The following is a 27977-nucleotide window of genomic DNA, read 5'->3' as shown; positions in this document are numbered from 1 at the left end:
AATTTTTTGCCCTCCCCTTCTCCCTCCCTTATTATTTGATTGTTTTGATAATGGAATTTTTAGCAAAGCTAGATTTTTTACTTTGAAGACTGATTTATCACCACTGATTATGCGCGCGCATCTCATTTGATCCCCTTCGAAGTGTATGACTACATAAAATCCCAACCAAACTTCAACTTAACCAAGGTAAGTCTCGTTTATTTGTGGGATTATACTGTAACTTACAGCATTTCTTAAAATAGCAACACTTGTTTTTCAGTTTTTAAATATTAAGTAGTTGTATAATTTGTTTGTTTGTTTTATTGGATTAAATTTACGGTAGTAGAAATGAGTATCTGTGTGGGAAAGGGATTATGACAAGAAATGCGGTAAGTAGATAACATGGACAAAAGCTATAGGGGAATGGATAAACTCATGAATATGCGTAATTACAGGAGCATGGGTAACATGTTGCTGTTGGTACCAGTTTTGACTGGATGACTAAATAACCCAGCAGACAGTTTTGTTTTCTTATAAGTCTGGCACAGATTTTAGATGCGCCCATGGCCCTTTGCAGCCGATTTGCCTGCGCCATTCTCATTTTTTTAGCGCCAATGGCGCAAAATCGCGTCCTCGGCAGATCTCTGTAAGGGCAATATTATACTCTGATCAAAATGACTTAAAATCTATAATTTGTTGTTCAAATCAGGGACAAGAGATGTAAATCCAATGTTCCTTCTCAAATCTTACACCAAATAACTGATACATTTTTAGTGAATTACATGTACTGAGATTTGTTGGCATAAATAGTAAAAGTTTTTGTGACATTTGCTCTGTTCCATGTCTGACAAATAAGTTTATAGAATTTATGACTAACACATTTAGGTCCTGTTCAAGCTTTTAACTTCAAAATAAGAATCAATTTTAGGATCAGGATCAATATTTGGATCAACTGTAAAATTCCCTTTTCTTACAAAAATAACAATAAATTTATCTAAAATTTCATAAACTTGCCATCGCAAACCTAACTTCATCAAATTAATATTTGATATATAATCTATGAGGATAAACAATGAAGAATATTAGTTTTTAATTTGATCCTGATCCTTAAATTTTTGTGAACACTCAGCCTGTTTTGATTTTGTAAACATAAACTGTACATTGATGTATATATGTACATGTGAAACTGTAAGCTCTATTGAAATCTTGTTAGTGCCATGTCTGCAGCTTGACAGGCAACACACAATTTGCTTATTTTTATTTAATCATTTAATGCCAGGTGAGTATTCACATAATTGGCAAGTCATTTTAAAATGCCCTTCTGTTCAATGAAAGCGTTAATCCCTAAAAAATGAAACACAATGATTGGCATCTGGCACATGATATTTTATTATTGAATAAGAGTGATTTTTATGCAGTAATTTTCTAATATTTTTCTCCTGTCATCAATTAATGCCCGACATAACTGTATTGGTCCAGTATTTTAAAATGAATTGCCGGATTTGGTGTTTCATTAAGTTTAAAATGAATTAAAAAACAGTATTTAAGGCAAAACTGCACTTTTTTTCCCAATTAATCAGAATTTAATAGTGTGAGAAATTTTATATAGTTTTTTTTTCAAATTATGCCTTTACATTTGGTCTTCTGTAATAGTTTTTACCATGCAACTGCTGTGGTAACTGCCCGATAACACTTGCCTGATAATTATTTTTGATATCAGGTCAGTAACCTGATATCAAAAATAAGCCCCGCCCATTTTAACGGACTTTTTTCAATTGCTTATATTCTTATTTTCATCAGCATGTGAATTCTACAATGTAATCTCATACCCTTACAAGTCTTGAATCAAGATGCGAGATTTTTTATTAATTATAATTAATATAAATTAGATAGCGAATAGTTTTAGCACCAACTAAATGAAGTGACGTCATAATTTATATTGCAAATGACATCATCGATGTCCACGTCATACTATACATGTAATCATAACAAACAGGCTGGAGATTTTCTTTGAGAACTTGTAACTGTTTACTTTATTTCGCCGGATTATTATTTAATAAGTGAACAAATTGTTTTGTTTAAAAAATAAGACGCATGTTTGTGTAGCTTGTGTTTGATTGCCGATTTGACTTTTCTTTGATGAACTTTTGAATTTGCACAATTCAAGACAAATATTGCAGTAAAGTTTAGTTTTTGCGATTCTAAGTGAATTTTTGGATCGATGTTTAAATTAAAGGTAAGAATTTTATCGTATTAGGCCTACATTCTGTTGCATCTTTTATCCGAGTCGAAAGAAAAAATGGCGGCCATTTACAAATTCTAAGTTTCAGGGGCGGAGGAATTTGTTTTCAAGAATTATTTCTTTGAACAAAAATCCCCCTTTTTAACGAAATTCGCTATTTAAAAGTAGATTATTTTGTTATTTTGACAGTTATTATGTGATACATGATAAATAGAAAAACATGCTACTGTCTTTTGATATCAATTTTATCAGGCTCAGCTGATATGGGCAGAAAGGGCTCGGCAAGCCTCGCCCTTTCTAGCCCATATCAGCCTCGCCTGATAAAATTGATATCAAAAGACAGTAGCATGTTATTCTCTATTAAACTGCCAAAATATGGCCTAGAATGCAGGAAATCAAGTGCTTAATTTCAAAATGTTCCGGGGGGGGGGGGATGGGGGCATGCCCCCGAAACCCCCCTAGGAGGCCTGCTAGAATTCAAATTTGGCCTGCTGAGCTGAAAGTTCAGGTCTGAAAGGTCATTGATTTTCCCTATATGCATATAGTAAAAACTTAAAAAATCTTCTTTTAAAGAACCCAAAGAGCTAGAGCTAAGATATTTAGCATGAAACATGTTCTAATGGGTGTCTACCAAGTTTGTTCAAATAAAAGCCTTGGGGTGAAAATTGGCCCCGCCCAGGGGGTCATTGATTTTCCTTATATGCATATAGTAAAAACTTAAAAATCTTCTTTTAAAGGACTCAAACAGCTAGAGCTTAGATATTTGGCATGAAACATCTTCTAGTGTGTGTCTACCAAGTTTGTTCAAATAAAAGCCCTGGGGTCAAAATTGGCCCCGCCCCGGGGGGTCATTGATTTTCCCTATATGCATATAGTAAAAACTTGAAAATCTTCTTTTAAAGAACCCAAAGAGCTGGAGCTAAGATATTTAGCATGAAACATGTTCTAATAGGTGTCTACCAAGTTTGTTCAAATACAAGCCCAGGGGTGAAAATTGGCCCCGCCCCGGGGGTCATTGATTTTCTTTATATGTGTTTAGCAAAAACTTTAAATCTTCTTTGAAAAAACCCAAATAGCTAGAGTTTAGATATTAAGCATGAAACATCTTCTAGTAAGTGTCTACAAAGTTGTTCAAATTAAAGGCCTGGGGTCAAAACTGGCCCGGCCCCAGGGATGTCATTGTTTTTAACTATATGTGTATAGTAAAAACTAAAAAAAATCTGCTTTTAAAAAGCCCAATGACCCTTGCAGAAATTACTGGTAATTTACCAGGATTTTACTAGGATTTTACTGGGAAATCCCAGGAATATTTACAGGGATAATTCCTAGGAAATGCAAGGAAATCTGAGGAATTTCCAGTTACTGGCTGGCGGTAATTGGAACGACTGAAAACTACTGGTAATAACTAGAAAAAAAATGTGAATCCAGGAATGCCTTAGATTGACTTGTACTGGATATCCTAATTACTGAGAATGACCTGCCCACGGTATTTGGAACATTTTTCTAGTCCATCCCAGGCATTTCAAGGCATTTCAAAGACCTATGATAATACCAGTAACTCCTGGTATTTTTACAATCTTAGGAATGACTGAGAATGACTTGCCCACGGTATTTGGAACATTTTTTCTAGTAATTCCTTGGCAATTCAAAGAACTTGGATATCCCAGACGTTCCTGGTATTTCCATGATCTAAGGAATGGCTGGAATAGCCTAGGATTGCATTGTACTGGAAATTCCTAGCAACTGCCCGTATGACTGGACCACAGCTGAATTACTGTTACTAGGGCCACCAAAGGATCATTATGATTAAAATCAAATTATCAGTTTTGTAGAAGATATCATTACAAGAAATTGCTGACAATACAAGATGCCATTGGACACAGGGCAATCACATTACTTCACATAAGCACATTGTACTGATGTGAACTAAAATGTGCACTTTTAAATCCAGTTAAATGACAAGCAGTTCAACATCAGTCATAAGCAAACTATGAAATTTAATAAAAAGCATGATTGCATATGAAACAAAGTATTTTCCTTACAGTTTAATTGTTTTTGTATTGTTTAGACACACTTCTTTAGATATATCATTGTAGTTACTGGAATGCAATGAGCTTTGGCAAATAATTAACACTTGACTTGAGATTCCTTTTTTAAAAAAGTGTAACATGTGACACCTCTTTGAATTTAGCACTAAGTTAAAACATTATAATACTTGACTAGGTCACTCCTAGATTTTAATTTGCTTTTCATCATTTTCTTAACTGATTGAATGAGGGACATCACTTAAACAGTCTAAGAAATGTCACTGAAATAGTACAAAACATGACACAAGAAACCTCCAGTATTACATGCAACTCCTACATTTTCTATTGCTGTCTTCTGAAATGAGTAAATCCTTGCTGTAAGATCCAATTTTTGCCGGTTTAATAATTTTCTTGTCATCAAATCTTTCATACAGAGAATCTCAGTAATCCAGTGAATTGATGATCTCTGGTAATCAAATGAAATGTTGATCTTTGGTAATCCAACGACTTCTTTGCATTTTCACAGATAATTTATACACACAACAGATAGGAAGCTCTAAAAATAGATAATAGTCAGATTCAGACCCACAATCCTTTGCAGGCTTCGGTGATAATTGGGTTTTCCCGATAGTCTCCAATTTTCGCACTCTCGTTAAACTTGAACGATATCCATGAATTATTGTTTACATACCCCTACATAGATTTTCATCAGAGAAATATTTGTATAGAAAAGTGTGTATAGTACCTTTTACAATAAATAACTATTGCTTCTTATTTAAGCAAAAAAATGTTTCATCTTCCTCCGGGAATTCAATATGACGGTGTTTTGGCTATTTTTACCCAGGATGCATCAAATCTCTGAAAATCCCCGACATATGATAACTTATAAGAACACAATTCTGCCACAATTCTGAACACAATACTGAATTTAACTGTGTGACATCACAGTTTCATCTCCATGTATATTTAGCTCCATGGCATTTTGTACAACTTGCCCTCTTTCAATTAACTGAAGAATTTATGACAGTTTCTATATCAAAAGTTTTTGACCCGTTTTATAGATTTAAGCTCTCACTCTCCTCAGCTTTGAACATCATCCACGAGTAAGTTGAACTCCTCCCTTTGTGGCCTTGTGGTACCAATTCTTATCTGAAATCAAACAAATACAATTCTCTACATATGGAAATATACCAAGATATTTGAATACGAAATAAATACAAATCACTTGGCAGGACGTGAAGTGAATGCACGCGAGTAAAATCATTGCAAACTTGACAAAATGGTTTCTGTGTCTTAAATATTTACAAAACTCTCACATATATTTTCAGGTAAGTGGGTTTGTATGTTATTTGATTTTCTTTTTAAATGGCCATTCATGAAGGAAGTGTTTATGACACACAGTCTGTTCTGGGCCTCTGATTTGTAGCCTTTGGTTATACAAAGCTATTGAAGTTATAAACTGGTCATGTACATATTTTGAAATTTGATAAGTGAAAATCCAGGGCGGTTTTTATGCTCATTTATTCACATATGTAAGTTTTGAAGTTCACCAAAAAAGGCAAACTTATGAAAATATACTGTGTATTTTTTTATTATTATTTATTATCATTGTTATTCCTGTAATTTAGTGATGTTGATCATTATTTCTGTAAAGTTGGTTGATTCTAACTCAAGCACTCAAGGAACAAATAACACAACATAATGAAACGGTTTTTACAAAGTCAAGGGAAATAACTCTACAAATACGGGTTAAATCCACAAGCGGAACCCAAGGTACACAACTAGTCATATGCTGACCGACCTTCCTGTAAGGCTTAATGACTAGGTCAAATCCTTTTTGATTTACATGCGACAAGTTGAAAATTGCAAAAATTTTCTAAGTCAAGGTCAATAACTCTAAAAGATAATAAATCCACACGAAAATATCCAGTGCACAACTTCACATGCTGATCAACATTTCAACCATATCTGTGATATACATTTTTATTGCAATTGATCTTATTTAAAATTATACTTTTACAACCATATCTGTGAAATAAAACATGTAAATAAAACATGTGTATTTCAATTTAAGGTTCAAATGACTAGAATTGCAAAACAGTGACTATATTTAGAAAATCAGCACAGTCAGTAGAATATATGAACACCAAAACTGTAACATTTGATATCTGATATTTAAAAAATGGAATCAATATGGAATCGGATAACAAAGATCGTTGATACACCGATATCGATTGAATCGATGACACCCCTTGGCCCTATATACATGTATATAATATAAACAAGGCATACAAGTTGTGGCCTCCCATTACCAGCACCGGTTCGTAAAAAGCATGGACACGTGTAAAATACCATCTATTCCATCAAAAGTTATTGTAGAAGTTAATCATCGATCCTGGTGGGAAATTTTAGGGATAATTAGGGCTCATCAAATGGATGGAAGTCATTTGAGTGTCGGCACTTTTTTGGTAGGGAATACACATGTGTCAACTTTAAAGATGGCAGATTCTTTTGAAGAGCAGACTAGTCAATTGTCAGAGGTCATCATGTGTGTAAATTTTGCGTATGTTATTTAAGTTGGAAACATTATATCTCATTTATTTATTGATGCTACTTTGTTGGCGAGTGTTTTAGTGTATTTTCGCACAATTGAATATTGACAGTCTGCAATGAATTTTGGTTAAAGTTTAAAATTTTTAAAACAGGGGGCAATTATCTGCCCTTTAGAAATTTAAGAAGACAAATGCTGGGTGTGTTAATTTTTTTCAATCGTACATACATGTATGTATTTTAGTAAATTACCGTGTGTAATAAATTGATCATTGGTCACCCAAGAGAGCGGAATGTCCCTGCAATATTTCACAGTGATCAACAGTGACGATATTCCGCAGCACAAATAGCACCCGATCGGGTGATAACAGAAAGTCAAAACTGTAGCAGGGACGTTTCCGTGACAATCCAACCGTAAAATAATCGCAGGGATTGACAGACTTTAGTAAATTGTTTAAGCTGTGTACTGTACATTTATTTTATGGAAAGTAGATTTATAATTGATATCGAGATGTGTTTGTTATTTCTTTTATGGTTTGTAAAGTTTCCTTGCTTATAATTCCAAAGAAAAAAGACACACAAATGTCTCGAGATGACGTCTAACGTACATGTCTTCCAAGTTCTACTTGAGACATAGAAATGGTTGAATTGATTTTGGCTGCTCAATGAGGAACAAATAATATCTACTTCTGTACTATATGATGACTATTTCTTCAACGAATCTTAGATGAGCAATCTGGGTCTAATATGGCCCTCTAGTGATAGTAGCAATGCCTTCATTGTAAGTCAAAGTTCATGGTCCCTTAACTTGGGCCAGCTTTCAGGGCATACAAGTGTTTGTGATCAGTCATAGTAAATAATGGTTTTCTTTGGATTCTTACAAATTGTACAGTACAGCTCGCGCGGAATGTACATTTTTTATGCTTCCTCCGCGATCGACGTTTAAGCAAACTCCTTAATCCACCGCGTTTTTCTGAGCGTAATCGCGGAGAAACAACCTGGACCACAATCGCGGAGTTTTAGAGAGTGTAAAGGTATTACCGCGGAGATTCTCCAAGAAAATCACGATTTATAAGTTGATATTATATTTTAAAATTATCCCTTTTCATTAAAGTAATTTTCATTTTTCATTAAAGAAACTACATTTGTAATTATCTTAATTGTTATTTATTTTTGTTTTGAAATTTGTAGGTCCACTTGATTAATCGATCGTAGTATTTCTTGTGAACAATCTTCTTGAACACCGTACCGCTGAATCATGTCTACATCGTATTTTGTTTTTATACTTTATTTGGCATTTTTTGTTGCTGTTTTTAGGACAAGGATACTGTAGGTGTATATAAGTTTTTTTATGTTTTGAAGCGCATTGGAAATGTTGGCATATGTTGGAAATAGGCCTCGGAGCTAGATATACATGTACTGTAGATATATCCGTTATTTCAATCACCCGTAAATGCAGAGATTTTTATAACAGATAGCTCCGGGGTAAATGTGTCAACATGAAAAACTATAACAACCCTATTTATATTTTGTAAAGAAATAAGATCAACAGTTTTGAAAATTTGACGTGTACATGTAATACTACACCTGTATTGTTTTATATTTTACATGCATGTTTTTTAAAATACGTCGGTCTCCATGCTTTGCTCATGACTTCACATATTTAATTTGGTCAACAACACAAATTATAAAGTTTCTTTTTCTTTAAGATTTTAAAGTTTATAAGACATTGGTTACCTGTTTATATACATGTAGTTCTTGACCTATACGTTTCCCAACGCGTACACAATGTCTATTTCAAATGTCCACAAATTTGTACAACAAAACTAGTACGTCCTCACTGATAATTTAATGTGTCAACAGCGAAAATTATAATTTCACCTTTTACAATTCTCTATAATAATTTACGATAAAATATATCTGTGTTTTATACAGTTTCTCTTCTCAATATAAATGTATACACACTGGTGAAAAACTATACCGACTTCATTTTCAATAAATAAGATTAAACGTTCTTTTTTCTCATTTAGTGTATAATGATATTGGTTTCAAAATACTTTTTATTCTATCAATCATTGATAATCATTAACGTTTTTTTTTCAGCGAGATGACCATGCATGGAAGATTTCAAGAGTTTCCAGAGACGATGTGCCTTATCTAAATAACTTCTTACTTGAAGTATAAGTAATACTAATAATATTTGTTCTACAAAGGTTGACAAATAAAAGAAGTGAACAAAGAATATTATGAATGTTATACTGTGTATCATTGTTCTTTGCCTTCCCCCCCCTTTTTTTTTTAAAGCCGGCAAACATACATGTACAATATATTCAACATTTGCATAGATGATATATTTGGTAAGTGAACATTTTTTGAGTATGTTGTTTGACGTCAACGCCAATGACTGAGCGCCGTTTGCACATACTTATCTTTTTGCTCAGATGTGCACATGCTTGTCAAAAGTTGTTTGTTATAATTCTTTTTTTTTTGTAATGAGGATACATTGTGCATTTTGATAAGGACCATCCGTCAAATCCTAAGTTTTATCATTCAGAAAGTCTGTCTTGACATCTTCAAAGCTTACAGTACATATCTTCCGAAGATCGACGCAGCCTTAATCCGTGAAATTTCTCCACCGAACTTCATATAATATGTAGATAATCTCAATCCAAAAGTACAAGATTAAGGAAAAGAAAAGGGAAGAGAATGTGAAGTTGAACTCTTAAGGAGAATACAACTCGCTTCTTTTTCTGAACTATTAAAACTGCTATTAGGTCCTGAAATGAAAACAAATATAGAAATTATTATTATTACAAACACGAGTGTACAATCTATTTTCAAAGATGACTGGTTAGAAATAAAATGATGGGAAGAGACGATGGATCTAAAGATAAACATGTATATAAATGTATTGAATTTGATGATACACAAAAACAATTAGGCCTAACATTAAAACTGTACACAGTTACTACAAGAACAACAACAACAATCACTTTTACAAAAGTTTAGATCTTCTGTTAACATGAATTGTTTGAAATAAATTCGTTGAAAGACAACGCATAATAGGTGTCTCATAAAATTATGAACAAGTCTGCATTCATCAAGTTTAAATAATATACATATGCATATGATATACATGTTTTAATATACGCTCATCTCTATTATTATGTCATAGGTATAAATATAAACACGTGTGCAATGGTCCGGAATACCGGCCAGGTAACAGATAATATCCTTGCTGAAATCGAAAGTAGATCTACAACATACATTTACAAGAAACAATTTCTTTTATTTTGATCATTTTTACGAATTTTATTTGCACCAATTGAAAGAAAAGTCACAGAGAATCGCGGAGGACTGAAATACACCGTTTTTTTTAAGTAAAATACCGCCGCTTTCGGCGAATTTCTGTCTCCGCGACACCTCCGAAAATTGCGGAGTTTTGTGGAGTTTCTCGGCGATTTTCCTCCCAAGTTCCGCGGAGGGAAAAGGAAAAAAGTACATTCCGCGCGAGCTGTACTGTAGCTAAAAATATTTTTTGTTTGTTTTAGAAATCAAGATGGCACATGAGATACATTTAAAGAATAACAAATACCGGCAGTGGGTTAAGGCTGGCCTAGGCTTGGGTTATCTTAAAGAGGGACTTGCGCCATTTTGTGATGACATTGGAAGACAGCAGCACAACGATATTATTAACAAAATACAACAAACAAAGACTCCTCAACCAAACATACCATGTGGCACCTGTCAGATAACAACTCTCCAGCCAGATCATGTCCGAGTCTCAAAAGGGATATGTCCCCTCAATCAAGATAAATGTAACTGTTGTTTTCCTAATAATAAGAGACCCTGTCCAAACAACGTATGTGGTGCCATCTATGACAGCATTATACAGTATCATGCATCAATGCCACCGGCACCTTTTTGGAAAAACAGTGATGTCCAACAGTGGTCGACAGACCCATGGAACGTTTGCAAATGTTTTATAAATGCTCCGGGGTACAAGGACAAGACATCAGCAGTTGACACTGATTGCACTGGGTTGCTTCATGTTATCATAAATAACAAGTACTTTCATAGTCATATTGGATGCAATGTTACAGGACCAAACAATCTTTTTTCAAAGGTAACTAGATTTGTTTACTATAATTATTATGTTTATTTTAAATTTTGTAGAATATTAGGCTTTACTGTAAGATTAAAATGTTGTCTGTTAATTGCGTATACATAAAAGTAAAAGAGATAATTGTTACCTTAGTGTAGTTATTATGCCCCCACTTCATAGAAGAGGGGGTATATTGCTTTGCATTTGTCGGTCCGTCAGTTTGTAGACCAAATGGTTTCCGAGTGATAACTAAAGAACCCTTAGGCCTAGGAACTTCACACTTGGTATGGTGATTGGTCATGACCAGTAGATGACCTCTGTTGATTTTGAGGTCAAGGGGTCAAAGGTTAAGGTCACATTGACCTTGTAGGTAAAAACGGTTTCCGATCAATAACTAAAGCACGCTTAAGCCTAGGAACTTCAAACTTGGTTTTGTGATTGGTCATGACCAGCAGATGACCCCAATTGATTTTGGGGTCAAGGGGGCAAAGGTCAAAGTCAATTTGACCTTGTAGGTTAAAAAGGTTTCTGATCAAAAACTAAAGAACGCTTAAGCCTAGGAACTTCAAACTTGGTATGGTGATTGGTCATGACCAGCAGATGACCCCTATTGATTTTGGGGTCAAGGGGTCAAAGGTATAGGTCACATTGACCTTGTAGGTAAAAACGGTTTCCGATCAATAACTAAAGAAGCATAGGCCTAGGAACTTCAAAATTGGTATGGTGATTGGTCATGACCAGCAGATGACCCCTATTGATTTTGGGGTCAAGGGGTAAAAGGTCACATTGACCTTGTAGGTAAAAACGGTTTCCGATCAATAACTAAAGAACGCTTAGGCCTAGGAACTTGAACTTGGTATGGTGATTGGTCATGTTCAGCAAATGACCCCTTTTGATTTTGGGGTCAAAGGTCAAGGTCACATTGACCTTGTAGATGAAAACGGTTTCCAATTAATAACTTAAGAACACTTAGGCCTAGAAACTTCAAACTTGGTATGATGATTGGTCATGACCAGCAGATGACCCCTATTGATTTTGGGGTCAAAGGTCAAGATCACATTGACTTTGTAGGTAAAAATGGTTTCCGATCAATAACTAAAGAACGCTTAGGCCTAGGAACTTCAAACTTGGTATGGTGATTGGTCATGACCAGTAGGTGACCTCTATTGATTTTGGGATCAAGGGGTCAATGTCATTTTGACCTTGTACTTTATGACGGTTTCTGACCAATAACTCAACAACTCAAGTTGATATTTTTATATTAAACTAAAAATGCTTTTGGTATACACATTTGAAGGTCTTATGTAACAACTTGGCTGTCATTAATGAGGCCTGCATGATTCACAAAATTTATGCATATATTATTTGTTAAGATTTGTAATAACTTAAATTGCTGCACACAACCTATGGGGTCACAATGATTATTATTACCTTGTTACCTTGTGACTAGTCATAAACAGTAGATACTAGATAACCCTTATTAATTGTTTGTTCACTCTGGGTCAGAAGTCATGCATAATAACCTGATCACATGACTAATTGGCTGCCGATAGGGGGCATACATGTTTTACAAACTTCTTTGTTGGTTATAAACTCTATTATATAACTTTATAGGAGTTTACCCATTACTGCACTAAGGTGACTATGAGGTTAATGCAGTTATTTTGTCAGAGAAATAGTTTGCCACATTATGAATAATGATTCAAAAATTGTTATGCATAAATTGTATTCACAAATATTTTTTGTTTGCAATACAATTTTTTGGCTAGCTGTAATTTTTATGGTGGGAAACAAAAAATATTTTGTATTTTAAGCTTTACTGTAAAATGAACAGAAGTAATTATTTGTGCTTTATAAGCAAATGCGACAAGTACCGTAATAATTCTATTTAGCGCCCAGGCTTTTATTAGAATCATAGACTTTTCGAAAGTTGGGGATGGGCGTTAATTGGAGACGCATCTTCATAAGAGTGTTAGACAAACTAATTTTCTAAGCAAGGCTTTATAAATCCACTCGCCCCTCATAACTATAAGAAGAAATCGAATCCGAAGATAGAGCGGATGTTGATTTATAATTGCAGACAACGCTAAAGTCGATTTCGGTATCGTAACGTACCGGCTTAAGTCTGTTCTTTTTCCGCACTTTAATACCGTGCATGTAGAGTCCGGTATCCGAGCACGGGAATAAAAAATGAGCCTCACGCATTTTTACTGCAAAAATATTATGATTTTTCCCAACGAAATATTTATGTAAGGTTACCAATTAACTCTGTAATCTGGGATGTTCTATACAATTCAAAAAGTCAATGGAATATTTCGAGTCCGATCATTATGCATTTTTTACCCGCCAATATAATTGTTAAATAAAAAAGTAAGAATAGTTCTGACGGATTTTACTGACACAAGCATATATGTTCTTAAAGGGATTGATGCGGGATTTTGATATAAAAAGATAATCGTCTATTGTTCAAAAATAATTTTAATCAGAACTAATCTCCCATGTTGGGCCCCAATACATTGAACCACGCACGTTGACCTTGCTGACGTAATGAAATAGGCGCGTGAGTTTTGGCATCTCGGAATGGTAATTTCTTATACATGTATATATATCTTATACACAAAACACATTGAATTATGGCAACACCTATGCTTGTGTCTATAAAATCTGTTATTAAGGGATATCACGTTTACAAATATACATGCCCAGTCGGAACTATACTTCAGTGTAATTTGGAACCAGAAAATGAGCATAGTGATAGCGCAATTATCGTAAAAAATAATGGATCTCTTGTTGGACATATACCGGAGGGATTATGTCAGCCTCTTACAAAATTATTCAAAGATGGACTTATTGTAGAAATCAGTGCCCAAATACTTGGAGAACCGCGTTCGTCATAAAAAGGAACTTTTGTAAAAGGTGGTGGCATTTAAATACCGTGTACATATAAACTTTACGGAAAAAAAGACAAGAAAAGGGAAGTTCGTTGCTACGTGAAAACGGAAATAAGGAAACTTGAATTGTAAAGGTAAGCTCAATTGTACTCAAATCGGGGGATGGGCGTTTAAAAGGGGCAGTTAATTTTTCAACTTTGGGCTGAAAAGTGGCCGCTTTTTGGGGTGGGCGTCTATTAGAGGATGGGCGCTAAATAGAATTATTACGGTAAATACTGTTACTTCAGTAAAGTAATTATAAGATTTATCAACACACATTTCCACTCCCTTTGCTTTTATATAATCTGCAGTTTAAACACAATAATAATAATGATTATTATGGTAAGTACTTTAAATTAAGTTAACTCCTTTATTACAGTTTTAATTCTCAAATTAAGAATTGTGTTTAGTCTCATTGCTGAACACTGTATTTATGTGAATGTTGTATTATTTGTTTTCTTTATATTAGGTACGGCAGTACCGAAACGAAATTTTTCACTCGAGCAATATGGAGTTAGAGGAGAGCAAAGCTAATTGTTATATTGATGACATGATAGCTGTTCTACAAGATGGTAAAGAACTTATACATCAACAAGATGCACAACAAGCTGTCGGGAAACTCCAAGATGTAAGTGTACATAATAAATTATAAGTTTGAAATCTTTAAAGAGTTAAATTATCATAACTTGAATTAAGCACATTTTACTAAATTTACAAAAAAGTGCTCTAAAGCCCCAGTCACATTAGAGCTTACGACCAGTGAAGACTAGTTCACGATCACCAGTGACCTCTGGTCGCGGACAATCTATAAAACGTCTAACGACGGTCATCGGTGATCTTTGACAGTCGCAGGTTACCTTATTTAGGTCCCACGACCAATTTCAGTCGTAGAGAGGTTTTTGAGCTTGCACAAAAACCTCCTTGCGATCAAACAGGTCGCTAGTGATCTTATAAGGTCTTAAGGCTGTCGCACGATGGTCGTTCGGAAGTGCGACAATCTTACGACAGTCTTTACAAATTGCCACTGGTCACTGATAATCTTAAGAAGTCTTTAGTAATCGTGTGATGGTCGTACGACAAGTTGTAGGTGATCGCATTTTATGTCACGGGTAGTCGTAAGTAATCCCAGGCAATCTTGAGACCATCGTACGTTTACTTATGACCTGTCGTGCGATTGTCAATGATGACTTGTCTTACGATACTCACAAAAGTAAATTTATCTGTGCAAAAATGGTTTTGGTCGCTGACAATCGCTGATGATCGTCAGTTTTACAAGTCGCCGGTGGTCGCAAGTAATCGTAAGCTCTAGTGTGACTGGGGTTTGAGTGGTTACTTCATTTTAGTCAAATTTAAGTAACAACTGCCTTAAGTTAACTTATATTGATGAAATCAAATGAAATACCTACAAATACAAAAATACGGATCTAAGCTTGTTAGTAACAGGTAAGAAAAACAAATGTGAAGAAAATAGAGAATTCTTGCAATCAAATGACTATACCACACATCCTGCCTTAAGAGAAGATTTTTGAAGCCCTCAGAAAAAGTATGAGAATTAAAATAAAAAACATTTGTGGTAATTTTGAAATAAAAATGTTGCTATATGATATAGCTACATTTTATCTCTGAAAGAAAATCGAACTTTTTTTTTATCCATCAGCTAAAGCAAAAAGACTTTGTTATCACTACTGAATGCTCTGAAGAAATTTTGAAACAAATCAAAGATGAAATGACAAAAATGCGGGAATTTACCGAAAATGCTGCAACTAAAGATGAATATGAGGAGCTTAAAAATAAAGTTATTGAACTTGAAAGACAGTTGGCAAAAGAAAAAGAGGGACAACTTGAGGCTGGGAAAGAACAGAAAAGAAAGTTTACTGAACTTGAGGCAGTTATAACAGAGCAAAAACAGGTGAAAAATGTTTTCCTTTTGTTTGTTTCAGGTTGATATACCAGTACATGTATTCCAATACAACTGCGTCCGTCCGTCTGTGCGTCCCCACTTCATTCGTGTCCGGACTGTAACTTTGTCATACATTGAGGGATTTTAAAATAACTTGGCAAAATGTCTACCACATCAAGACGATGTGTTGCGTCTAAGAACCACGTCCCTACCTCAAAGGTCAAGGTCACACTACCATTTTGAAGTACACTTTATCACAATTAGAGTTTATAGGTACACACATTCATGTCCGGGCTGTAACTGTACATTGGAGGATATGTGGCAACAAAGACCCATGCCCCTACCTTCAAGGTCAAGGTCACACTTATAGATTGAAGGTACTTGTTTTTTGAGAAGAGTTTGAGGATACACATTTATGTCCGGACTGTAACTTTGTCTTGCATAAAAGGATTTTAAAATACAGTAGAACTTCTATGAGTCGAACTTCCATTAGTCGATTTTCTCGATGTGTCGAAGAAAAATGAAAGTCCGGACTTCCCCCCTATATATTCATTATAAAAACCTATTTATGAGTCGAAATTTTATGTGTCGAATTTTTCGATGTGTCGAGGTTTTTTCGTGGTCCGTATAAAGTAAATCTAGTGCAATTTACAGCAAATAAGTCGAAGTCCTTGGATTGTTTTGACACCTTTGATCTCGAGACATTTTTCACACCTTATCTGGCTGCGAAGACAATTTCGAATCAACTTGTGTGATAGGTGTTAATAACACAGCCGTGTGTTCAAACAGCCTTTGTTTGCGATAAAATGTGTGATAAAATGCTTTAATCGTAACTATTTAATTGCCGTAGTGGTATTTGAAAGTAAACAGTAAGAACTACTTTCATTTGAAAACATCCTTGACCCGGTGTCGCGTGAGAATAACACGCGTAATATTTACTATAAGCTGGTTTAGTTATCGCCCTTTCGTATTCATACGCCTTTTGTAATTCTTTTGAATATGTCAACGGGTAGTCCAAATAATTAGCCGTGAAAAACGTTATTTAACATGCTATATTTATCATTGTAAAATGTAAATATCAGATTAATGTTGGAAAAACATGAAATAGGTTTCGTTATAGATCTTATAATTAGGACTAGTCACAGGTTGAAATTTTGTCATGGAATTGAGAGCAATTCATCAGTCGAAGTCCCGATGTGTCGAAGTTTTTACGCAAGTCCGTTCAACTTCGACTTACCGAAGTTTTACTGTAACTTGGCACAAATGTCTACCACATCAAGACAATGTGTCGCGGCTAAGGCTCATGTCCGTCTGTCTGTGTGTCCCCACTTACACAACAATCATGTCCAGACTGTAACTTTATCATGCATTGAGGAATTTTGAAATAATTTGGCACAGATATTTATCTCAAAACAACATTTTGTTGTGTCCAGGAACTTGGTCCCTTCTTCAAAAGTCAAGGGCACACTATTTTGAAGCATCATGCTATCACTATTAGAGATTACAGGTACAATAATGCAAAGAACAATATTCAGCAATTAGTTACTTTCATTCTCTTTTCTTTTCATAATACCTACATGCTTAAGAAACCTTTTTGAGGCATTCGTCACTTTGGTGACAGCTCTTGTTTCTGTCATAATTATTTTTTCAATTTTAATGAAAAAAAATAGGTAATTGTTTTAAGAAAAATCTCACAAAGAGTGGAAAAAAGTCAATCTACTCTTTCTTCTTTATTGAAATTTTGTACACTGACTCAAACAGAAGTAAACTATATAAATGAAGCAAAAAGTAGGTATTGTGCCCTTTATATAGGCGAACAAGTCTAATTTTGTAGCAGATAACTCAATAACAAGGATGGTGGCCCACATTTTATAACCCCCACAAAAGAAGGGGGTATATAGCAGTCAGCTTGTGGGTTGGTCCGTCTGTCTGTCCTCATCATGGATGCTGGACGATAACTAGAGTTTGAAATAAGGTATTGTACTTGGTGTACAGCAAGCTTATATGCAGACTCAGGCTGGTATTGCATTTGGATCCCTGGGGTCAAGGTCATCGTTACTAAAAATAGAAAAATGGTTTCCGGACATAAACTTGAGTTGTGAATGGAATATTTTAATCAACTTTGGTGTATAGCATCTTATATGAAGATCCCAGTTGGTATTGCATTTAAACCCCCTAGGGTCAAGGTCAAGGTCATGGTTACTAAATATAGAAAAATGGTTTCCGGACAATAACTAGAGTTAGGAATGAGATATTGTAATCAAACTTGATGTATAGCAAGCTTATTTGAAGACACCGGTTGTGATTTCAATTAATTGAAATAATTCTTTGTACACAGTTGATACTTCCTTTACTATTGGTTGAGTTCAAATATTTTTTTCAGACCACTTAATTTTCAAAAAGTCAAAGTTGCTGATAGGGGTTTTACTCATCTTCAGTGATGGTTCCAGTTTAGCTTTATCATAGCCTAACAACATGCCAAGTTTTAGGAAATTCTATTAAACAATAACATACAAAAAGTATGTATCACAAAGTCTTCATATTTCACATAGTGATTGGTCATCACTAGTAGATGACCCCTATTGATTTTGGGGTTACTAGGTCAAAGGTCAAGGTCACAGGGGCCTTAAATGTCAAAATGGTTTCCGCTGATTATCTTGAAAAGTATGTATCAGAAAGTCTTCATATTTCACACAGTGATTGGTCATCACTAGTACATGACCCCTATTGATTTTGGGGTCACTAGGTCAAAGGTCAAGGTCACTGGCTTTAAATGTCAAAATGGTTTCCGCTGATTATCTTGAAAAGTATGTATCAGAAAGTCTTCATATTTCACATAGTGATTGGTCATCACTAGTAGATGACCCCTATTGATTTTGGGGTCACTAGGTCAAAGGTCAAGGTCACAGGGACCTTAAAATGTCAAAATGGTTTCCCCTGATTATCTTGAAAAGTATATTTATCACAAAGTCTTCATATTTCACATAGTGATTGGTCATAACTAGTAGATGACACATATTTATTTTGGGGTCACTAGGTCGAAGGTCAAGGTCACAGGGGCCTTAAATGTCAAAATGGTTTCCGCTGATTATCTTGAAAAGTATTCATCACAAAGTCTTCATATTTCACCTAGTTATTGGTCATAAGTAGTAGATGACCTCTAACGATTTAGGGGTCATTTGGTCAAAGGTCAATGTCACATGGGCCTTAAATGTCAAAATGGTTTCTGTTGATTTTTCCATAATTGAACACTTCCATGTACCCATTTTTGGCAAGTTTCTGTAATAAAATTACCAATTATGTGAGTCAATTGCTAGAAAGGGGGGTATATGTGTCGTTCGACATTCTTGTTATAACACTGTGATCATCTCATTAGATGTTCAAGTAAAAAAATAACTTTCTGATACTTATTGACAAAACAGCTTTGATCCATTACCTACATGTTTTACATTTTCTGAAATTTTCAAGCTACTGTACTACGTTACTTTTCCTTGTCCTCGGCACGTAAAATCTAATTTGTGTAAATCTTTTCTGTCGTGATTTTCTATTCAAAGAAACTAACTACAGTCTGTACATGTAACTGTAACTATTAATTTAATTGCTGATTATAAAAGTTCAAGGTCAATTCAACGCAGTCAAAATATCAACAGTGAAGTGTATACACCATCTCAGTAAGGACAGGGCATTGTTCTATCGATTTTATTCGATCATACATGTCACATCTTAAATTAACTTCATTTGCATACGCTAAAAACTGTTTGGGAAATACAGTTTTTCACACATTTATATATTTTGTTATGATTGTTGACACTTGTGAAATCACGAGGCGGCTTTCACTAAAAAGACAAACATTTGACTGGTAGGAGCACTTTTAGAATATGCCTGCAGTAAAATCTGTGTTTTACCATTTAAAAGTGGTTGTTTGATGAAAAGATTAATATCAAGTATCTGACTAATTAGCCGTCGCCAATAGCGTTGAGCAAAAGTCGCTTTGAAATACATTAAAGATATATAGGAAATGATTTTGGGGGGTGTTTACAGTGGTCGGTTCACGACTCGGTTGAGACAAAATTTGCTTAATACCCGGGTCACATGGACAAGTTCAACCTATTACTTCTTGAGCATTTTGTGAAAAATGGCTGTTTTCATTGAAAAGTCTCCCGTTACAAGTTCAAATTGCTATAATACTATAAAAACTGCTTCAACACTAATCAAACTTGGCACAAATGTTGACTGGACCATTGCCCTTGCAACAACATGCTCAGGCTTAAATTTTCTGTTACCATGGCAACGAGGGGACATCTCAAAATTGCCAAAAATCACTATTTTGCGTTGATTTTTTTCCATCAAAATTGATTTCAAAGTGCTGCAACTTCTCAATGGATTGAGAAAGAGTCAAATGCTTTTCAGCGTTGGTTACACGTTACCTTATGATCAATCTGGCGTCATTTATAGCCTCTCACATGTCCAAAATTTTCTTGGCGATGAGGGGGACTCCGCCCCCCTTCAAACCCCCCCAAACAGAAGGGGGCACATCCCCCTTCTGGCAACCAGCTGATGTATCTTTTGGTTGGGGGGCCGCGCCGAAAAAGAGGTCACTTTTTTTAGTAACATTTCTCAAACAAAAACAAGTGTTGGGGGCTAAATAAGGCATTTTTTCACCATTTGAGACAACAAAAGGGTGGGGGGTAAAAAAGGGGTTAAAAGGCGTGTATATAACGTAATGGGTTAAAGACTGTATTTTGGCTGATCAAGCTCAAATGCAAGTTTTCATAACTTTAATTTTTCAAATGTAGCAACTAAAGACATGACTGCAAATAAAAAATCTAAAATAAAAAAGGGGTGTATCAATGGGGTAAAGGTAGCATAAATAAGTATGGACTATAGACTGTTTTTTAGCACACCTATCACAATGTGACATCATTGTGAGCTGTTTTGATGGCCTTTTGTCCGGCATCCGTCTGTAAACTTTTACATTTCATCATAAACTGCTACGCCACATTTTTTTATTGTCCCTCAATTCCAATACCGTGTTGAACTCATTTGTTAAATTTTGTATGATTGCACCAAAAATGTTGAAATGAACAATTATTTGCTTTTGCAATGAAATTGATTTTCATTGAAGGAAATTTGATTCAGATGTTTTTGAGATATATTGGGACACTGTAAAATGGACTTACTTAAATTACCAATATTACTGTAAACAATAGACATTTTAGAAAATTACTGAATAAAACACATTTATTTGTATTATATTTTATGTTGCAGGAGATAAAAAGACTCAAGATAGAAGACTCTCCTCAACAAAAACAGTTAGAGTATGAAAAGGCTAAATCAGGTATGTTATATAGAATATGAAAAGGCCAGATCAGGTATGTTATATTGAATATGAAAAGGCTAAATCATGCATGTTATATATAATATGAAAAGGCTCAATAAGGGATGATATATAGAATATAAAAAGGGTAATACTGGTATTACAATGTATATAGAAAATGAAAAGGCTAATTCTGGTATGTTATAAAGAATAGGAAAAGGCGAAATCTGGTATGTTTATTAAATATGAAAAAAGATTGAATCAGGTAGGTAGTATTTAAAATGAAAATACTAAATCTGGTAAGGTATAAAGAACATTAAAAGGCACAATCAGGTATGTTATATAGAATATTAAAGGGCGAAATCAGATATGTTATATAGAATATGAAAAGGCTAAATGAGGCATGTTATATAGAATATGAAACGTTAAATTAGGTATGTTATTTATAGAATGGAAGGGCTAAATCAGGTTTGTTATATAAAATTTGAAAAAGCAAAATCTGGTATGTTCTATAGAATATGAAAGGTTAAATTAGGTATGTCATATATAGAATGAAGGGGCTAATAAAATTTTAATCAGAAAAGGCTAGATATCAGGTATGTAAAGGCTAAATCAGGTATGCTTCATATAATATTATAAGGCTAAAACAGGTGAATTTTGCCCTAATTGTGATAATTTTATCATATATTTTTGTATTTAATTTAAACTTTTACAAAACAACACTAACTACAAAATCATCATTTCAATGTCAGGGAACTCTCATGTGTGTGTGGGAATCTTGTTATGTTAAGATAATATGTGAGTATTGCTGATTTTAATGGCTGCTCAACAAATTTCAGGTTGTCGTACTCATTTGATAGAACATTATCGCAGTGACGTACTTAAAGTATCAGCAATACCTTTACAACCAGATGAGGAAAATTATAATTTCAGTGAACGTTTATATTAGACCCACTATAACAAGCAAGATAGAAAAGAATAGAGGGGAGTCTGAAGAAAAAGAAATAAAGACCATGTCAGAGATTTTCAAAAAGAATGGGGAACCACAGAAGTTTATTTATGTTGTTGGAGATGCAGGGTCTGGTAAGAGTAGTTTCTGTAAATATTTGATCAACTGTTGGTGTATGGCACACAGTGATGGACACAATGAAGATGATGAGTTTGAAGGAGTCAAGGAAATGAAGAAATTTGATTCCATGTTTTATATTTCTCTTAGACATAACATAAAGACCCGAAGTATCCAAGAAATGCTTGAAATGCGATATGATAAGATAAAAAATTTAAGTAAACTTCTGGAAAATGATTCTGAAAAGATAATTATTTTGCTTGATGGTTTAGATGAATGGTCTTTTGACAGTGAGACTAGAAATGAGTTCCAGGCAGGCCTTCCTGAACGTGACTTTACAAAAAAATACACAATTGTTACTACATCACGGCCATGGAAAATTCACAGTTTGAGAGTAAGTAATAGAGAGATTCATCAGTTATTGAAATTAAAAGGGTTTGATGAAACACATGAAAAAGAAATGATTAAGAAAACAATAACAGCATTGAACGAATCATTAGATCCTAATGTGTGTGAACAAAAGCTTAGGATACCGTCTGTGGTTGGCCTGAAACAGGTACCAATTATGCTGCAACAATTGGTTTGTTTATGGTGTGATGGTAAACTTGATAAAACCTCAAGGTGTGCTATTTATACTGGTATGTTAGAACTTTATTTCACCTGGAATATCAATAAAACTTTAGGAAATAATACAGAATGTATGGAAAGTTCTCAGAATATTGAACTCCCTAAGTATTTAACAGATGTAGAGATATGTAGATTAAATAGTCATCTTATATATGGTGTGTCACGCTTGGCTTATGAGACATTGTTCAATTATTCAAAGGATAAGTCCTTAACATTTGACAAATCTGTGTTTGATGATTTGAAAATATCACAAGATGTGCGACAAACATGTCTGAAACTGGGGATTTTGACAGAAGATAAATGTCCTTCTTTTTCTGTATCCAAACCTAAAAGCTCATTGTTCTCTTTCATTCACAAATCAATGCAAGAATTTCTGGCTGCAGTGAATATTGGCATCAATTTCAATGCAAAAATTGGTTCGTCAGATAGTACAGGAAATAATGAATTAGCCATGAAGTTTATTAATGAGGTTTTTCAGAAATGTTCAACAGTAAATGACATATTAGAGCAGTCAAATGTAATTATTATGCTATGTGGTCTAGAATCTAGATTAGCAACACATGTTTCAAAATACATATATGATACTGTGTCAAAAGACTCTTGTGTTCAGGAATACAGGAGAACAATAAATAGTAACATTTATAGGGATCATGATTGTATTACTGATATTCAAAAGCTTATGTTTGAGTCAATGGAAGAATTCAATGCAGCATGTAGTAAAGGAAATAATCCTGTATTTTATTTAGGAGATTTGGTCATTGATGATAGTGATGATTGTGATATTGTTTGTTCAAGTATTGACCAGCATCAAATTGTTCCTGACTCTGTTTTGTCTATTTATGTAGTTGCCATCAACACAGAAAATGTTAAATTTACAAAATATTTACCAATGTTTCATCATCTTGAAAAAATTAAAATAGAATATCAATTTGAACCACAAAGGTTATCAAGTACACAACGTGATAGTACACAGAGTAATGAACAGAGGATTGATGAGATGAACAATTGTGTTTCTGAGACAATTAAATTAAATACTTTAACATTAAAATCTCTGTCTCTTGATGTCTCTTACACTGGCAAGTATTACCCAGTGTATAAAACAGTTGTTAGTAACCTACCTAGTATGATCAATCTTGTAGCAATAAGTATGAGTGATATAACAATGAGTCATGATGATACTACTACATTTTGTAATTTTCTTGAGAGAACCAGTCATCTTGAACAAATACAGCTTATTAATGTTAAATGTGAGTGTGAGAAGCAGCATGATGTAAATTTATCAAAACATCAACAACTTCAGTATCTTGATTTGTATAATACTGTTAGTGTGATAGATGCTGATACTACAAATCTTGAAATATTTAATTTTGGAACTTTGAAAAATAGAAATTATGAGAAAATATTTGATATTATTAGAAAATCTTACAAATTAAAAGAACTTGAATTGTATGCAGATGATAACAATAAATCTCAATTATATCATACCAACATAACAAAGAGACTTGTCACAGTATTACCACTGTTACACAATCTCAGTAAGCTTGAGTTAAAGTATTGTAGGTTAACGGACAATATAATACAGTTACCTTTAGAGATGAAGAGTTTAAAGTACATTAAGCTTTATAAAGTCATAATGAGTTTGACAACATGGCAGAAGTTTGTTGATAGTCTTCCTGTTATTCCTCATACTGTAGATGTGGGTGTAAGCTGTTATATAACAGGAGATGGTGAGAAGTTTAATGATGATTGGTTAACATGGACTTCACTATGTGGAGAGAAGGGAAATGATGCTAAACAGTATGTAAAAGATAGAGATCAGTTATTTCATGGTATACAGGATTATTATTGGTTTGACTTTTCAACAAAAAAGTGATAAAGTATCCATGTAGTTACATAGTGTTTGAACTATTTTTTTTCAATATTAACAATAAAAATAATGGTTTGAATCTTTAACACAGTGAAATAGGATACGTGACGTTAACATAGTGATTAAACTAAATTATTGCATGTTAAAAGAGATAATTTATTTGTTCATTTTTGACAAAAAAGAAATGATCTGAAAATTTAACATAGTGAGATAGAATACATGCAGTTAACATAGTGCTTCATTTAAATTATTTCATGATAAAAGACATAATTATTAAAATAAACATTATCAGCAAAATAAAAATATAATAATAAAGTTACATATTGATAAGTTAAATAATGAATGTAATACAATATGATAAATAACAATCATCAAAAACAGTTCATTAAATATCAATTTCTGATCATTGTAGTAATATTGAAATTGATGAAAGTAATATTCAAATGTGTTTTTCAATAAAAAAAAATGAAATTAATGCAGTGAAATATAAAGACAAAATATATTAATCTGGATAAAGGTAAAGGTTATTTTTTAAAGAGCACAGAGGTAGTTTGTGAAAGAAATATGATTCGAAAAAGTAATGTTCTAATAAGAATGCATAAATAGATTTGTAAATAAACACGTAAATGTAATGAAAAAGAAAATTTAATGGAAATATAAAACAGATGCTTAATGTAATTTACATGGTCAGAAAAGTTAGAAGAAGTAAAAGATAACATGCAAATACCAGTCATATAAATATGTATGGCAATGGAATGGTATAAATAAATACCAGTTATATGATATAAAGGACAAGGGAATCAGGTATATATAAATACCAGTTATATCATAATGTACAAGGGCGGAAGAAGTAAAAGATTAATGTAACTGAATGAAAAGATATCTGTTATATGATATATTGGACAATGTAATGATATAAACAAATACTAGTTGCACGATTTATAGGACAAGTGAATGAAAACCAGTTTTATTATATCAAATACCAGGGAATGGTATAATGAATTATAAATGAATGGTGTTTACATATATAAATACCAGTTATATGATAAATAGGACAATGAAATGGTTTATATGAATACCAAATATTTGAGCAGTGTCATGACAAAACCAACACAGTGCGTTTGCGACCAGAATGGATCCAGACAAGCCTGCGCATCCGCGCAGTCTGATCAGGATCAATGCTGTTCGCTATCACTTTCTTTATTTGTAATAGGGTTGTAAAGCGAACAGCATGGATCCTGATCAGACTGCGCGGATGCGGTCGCAAACCCATTATGTTGGTTTTGTCGTGACACGGCTCATATGTTATTTAGGACAAAGGAATGGTAAAAGTTATATGGTATGTAGGATAAGGGAATGGTATTTGTAAATATTGGTTATATGATTATATGTCAAGAGAATGGTATTATTAAAAACAAGTTATATGGTATATAGGACAAGGGAATGGCATTTCTAAATACCAGTTATATGATATATAGAACAATGGAATGTTAATATACAAATACCAGTTATATGTTATAAAGGACAATGAATTGTATAATTAATACCAGTTATATGAGATATAGTACAGGGTCACAGTATATGTTATTACCAGTGATATATAGGATTACATGTATATGTTATAGAGGAATAGTAAATTTTATATGTGAATACCTGTTAGATGATATATAGGAAAAGTGAATGTTATACATAATTGTTTTATTCATTGAGATGAGAATCATTTACATGTTATATTTTAGAGACTCCTTCTTTGATTGTTTTATATTGTAAAAATTGAAAAAAGTGAGAAAAAATTATGATTATGCAAAACGATAATGTGTACAAGTTAATACTGTTAGTCAGTATTACTCAAAGTGTTAAAAGGGACTCCACTGAGGATTTTTGATGTACTCAGAAAATTATATTTACTTGATTTTATGAGAGTAATATAATGAGAGTAATAGGAAGTCACTGTCTGAGCACCATGGACTAATAACATAGATATTTGACAACAGAATTATTTCCTTTTTTGAAGTTAAAAAAATCTGCATTATCCATCACTGTGGAAAGTCGAGCACACTGTCCTGTTTGAACAGTGTTTAAATGTTTTAATAGCTAAAGTCCGTCCTGAAAAATTATCACTTCATTAATATCGATTTTCAATTTATTAGAAAACCGACATATTTTCTTTAGTAATCATTTTTTCCCCTTTATTGGAATATCAGTAATAATTAATCCAGTTTTTTGGCTTTTCTATTTTTATTCTTTATTGTTTGGGCTTTTTTGGACCTCAAGTGGAGCTCCTTTAAGTGAACTCTTTGTTGTTTAATGTTAGAATGATAAAATTTTACAACACTAGGCAAAGTATAGATATACCTTGCTGTAAATTTATATGTACTTGTTATATAAGCTCTAACTACATAGACAGTATAAGACAAATTGTAAGTTAAAAACAATTGATACATCCATAGATGAAAATATGGATTTCAATGATGCCTTCATACATATTCTCAATAGAAATGTACAATTGAGGTAAAAATATACATGGCTGTCGGATGTTAGTGCTAATTAACTCTTCAACTGGCTTTATTGCCTCTCGTTTACACCTTGGGGATATATACCAGCTCTCAGCTGCCCCTGGGTATATACAAGTTGTCGGGGTCACTTCGAGATATATACCAGTTTCTAGCTCCCCTTAGGTAATATACACCAGTTCTAAGCTGCCCCTCGGATATATATATATACCAGTTATCTGCCCCTTGGTTGATATGTACCAGTAATTGGCTTCCCTCTTAGGGATATATACCTGTTGTCGGCTACACCTCAGAGATATATACCAGTTCTCAGCTCGCCCTTAGAATATATACCAGTCTGTTCTCAGCTACATCACTGGGATATATACCTGCTTTTGGCTGTCCCTTAGGGATATATACCTGTTGTCGGCTACACCTCAGAGATATATACCAGTTCACAACTCCCCCTTAGAATATATACCTGTTCTCAGCTACATCACTGGGAAATATACCTGCTTTTGGCTGCCCCTTGGGGATATATGTTCGTTCTTGAATACACTAAATGGGGAATGTATTCCAGTTCTCGGCATAAGTCAGTTCTCAGTTGCCCAACAGGGATATATACAAGTCTCAGCTATACCTGAGGGATATATACCAGCTCTCGGATGCCAATATGCTCTTTCACACAGACAGCCATGTTTTATAAGTTTATATACTATCAGATATTTATGTTCATAGATAATTTATGTAATGGTTGAATTAGAATTTTTTAATAAAACAATTTGTCATATTTTAGTACCAAGACATTATTACATTATAGGCATACATAAGTTATATTTCTGCTGATGTTAACATAATTAGTATATACGTGTATT

The 27977-nt window shown here is 33.7% G+C and overlaps 2 protein-coding genes across 3 annotated transcripts in view; both read left to right on the top strand.

Annotated features, from left to right (window-relative positions):
- The first annotated feature begins 10326 nt into the window (after positions 1-10326).
- Positions 10327-27977, top strand: part of LOC132731982 (uncharacterized) — a 74426-nt gene continuing 56775 nt past the window's right edge. Inside the window, exons 1-2 of the mRNA XM_060718284.1 lie at positions 10327-10924; positions 14303-14461. Coding sequence (XP_060574267.1) covers positions 10358-10924; positions 14303-14461 — 726 coding nt within the window. The 5' untranslated portion in view covers positions 10327-10357. The remainder of the gene's footprint in view (positions 10925-14302; positions 14462-27977) is intronic.
- Positions 21002-26523, top strand: LOC132731981 (uncharacterized). 2 transcript variants are annotated; one of them, XR_009625965.1, is made up of 3 exons: positions 21002-21071; positions 21890-25368; positions 25415-26523. XR_009625965.1 is itself a non-coding variant. In XM_060718283.1 (2 exons), exon 2 carries the CDS (start codon positions 21962-21964, stop codon positions 24614-24616), a length of 2655 nt encoding a protein of 884 aa, XP_060574266.1. In that variant the 5' UTR covers positions 21002-21071; positions 21890-21961; the 3' UTR covers positions 24617-26523. The 2 variants fall into 2 exon arrangements, 1 of the variants encoding a protein (XP_060574266.1); XM_060718283.1 differs by having other exon boundaries at positions 21890-26523.

Source organism: Ruditapes philippinarum, unplaced genomic scaffold (assembly GCF_026571515.1).
Source record: "Ruditapes philippinarum isolate M1 unplaced genomic scaffold, ASM2657151v2 ctg4617_1_1_1_1, whole genome shotgun sequence".
Lineage (NCBI taxonomy): Eukaryota > Metazoa > Mollusca > Bivalvia > Venerida > Veneridae > Ruditapes > Ruditapes philippinarum.
The sequence above is the reverse complement of the archived record's forward strand: the minus strand, read 5'-3'. Positions and strand labels throughout refer to the sequence as shown.